The 586-nt window shown below is 59.7% G+C and overlaps 1 protein-coding gene across 1 annotated transcript in view; it reads left to right on the top strand.

Annotated features, from left to right (window-relative positions):
* Nucleotides 1-254: 254 nt before the first annotated feature.
* Nucleotides 255-586, top strand: part of CAMKV (CaM kinase-like vesicle-associated) — a gene marked incomplete at both ends in the record, with an annotated part of 2,930 nt that continues 2,598 nt past the window's right edge. The window contains 2 exons of the mRNA XM_010146178.1: nt 255-386; nt 462-536. Coding sequence (XP_010144480.1) covers nt 255-386; nt 462-536 — 207 coding nt within the window. The remainder of the gene's footprint in view (nt 387-461; nt 537-586) is intronic.

Here is a 586-nt window from a genome sequence, read left to right as displayed (position 1 = left end):
TCCAGCTGCCACGGGGAGGGGGCTTTGTAATCAGCGGTTTTCCCCCTTTCCTATCAATTTGCTTACTCGTCAGTTCTTCCTCACTGCCCTTCTTCCCCCCGCTCTCTGCTCTGGAGAGGTTTTTAGCTGCAGCTTCCTTCCACCCCCACGGCATCTCCCCGGGATGGGGGGGATGCTGGTGGGCCTGAGGACCACCAGAGTGCCCCAAGCTTGGCAGTCCCTGGAGGGGGTGACAGTTGTGGGTGCTCTTGCAGGGAGGAGTTCTGCGAAATCTTCCGGGCCAAGGAGAAGACGACGGGGAAGCTGTACACCTGCAAGAAGTTTCTGAAGCGGGACGGGCGGAAAGTGCGGAAGGCGGCCAAAAACGAGATCATTATCCTCAAAATGTGAGTGCCAGGGCAGGGTGTTCCTGTGCCGCCGGGCAAAGCGGGGACCCCCACCCATGCCCTGTCTCTCCGCAGGGTGAAGCACCCCAACATCCTGCAACTGGTGGATGTCTACATCACCCGCAAGGAGTATTTCATCTTCCTGGAGCTGTAAGGTTGGGGTCGTGGAGGGGGGAGGGATGGCTGGGGGTGCCCCTGTA

The sequence above is a fragment of the Buceros rhinoceros genome, unplaced genomic scaffold (assembly GCF_000710305.1).
Source record: "Buceros rhinoceros silvestris isolate BGI_N320 unplaced genomic scaffold, ASM71030v1 scaffold13122, whole genome shotgun sequence".
Classification (NCBI taxonomy): domain Eukaryota; kingdom Metazoa; phylum Chordata; class Aves; order Bucerotiformes; family Bucerotidae; genus Buceros; species Buceros rhinoceros.
Note: the sequence above shows the minus strand (reverse complement) of the source record. Positions and strands in the feature narration are given on the sequence as shown.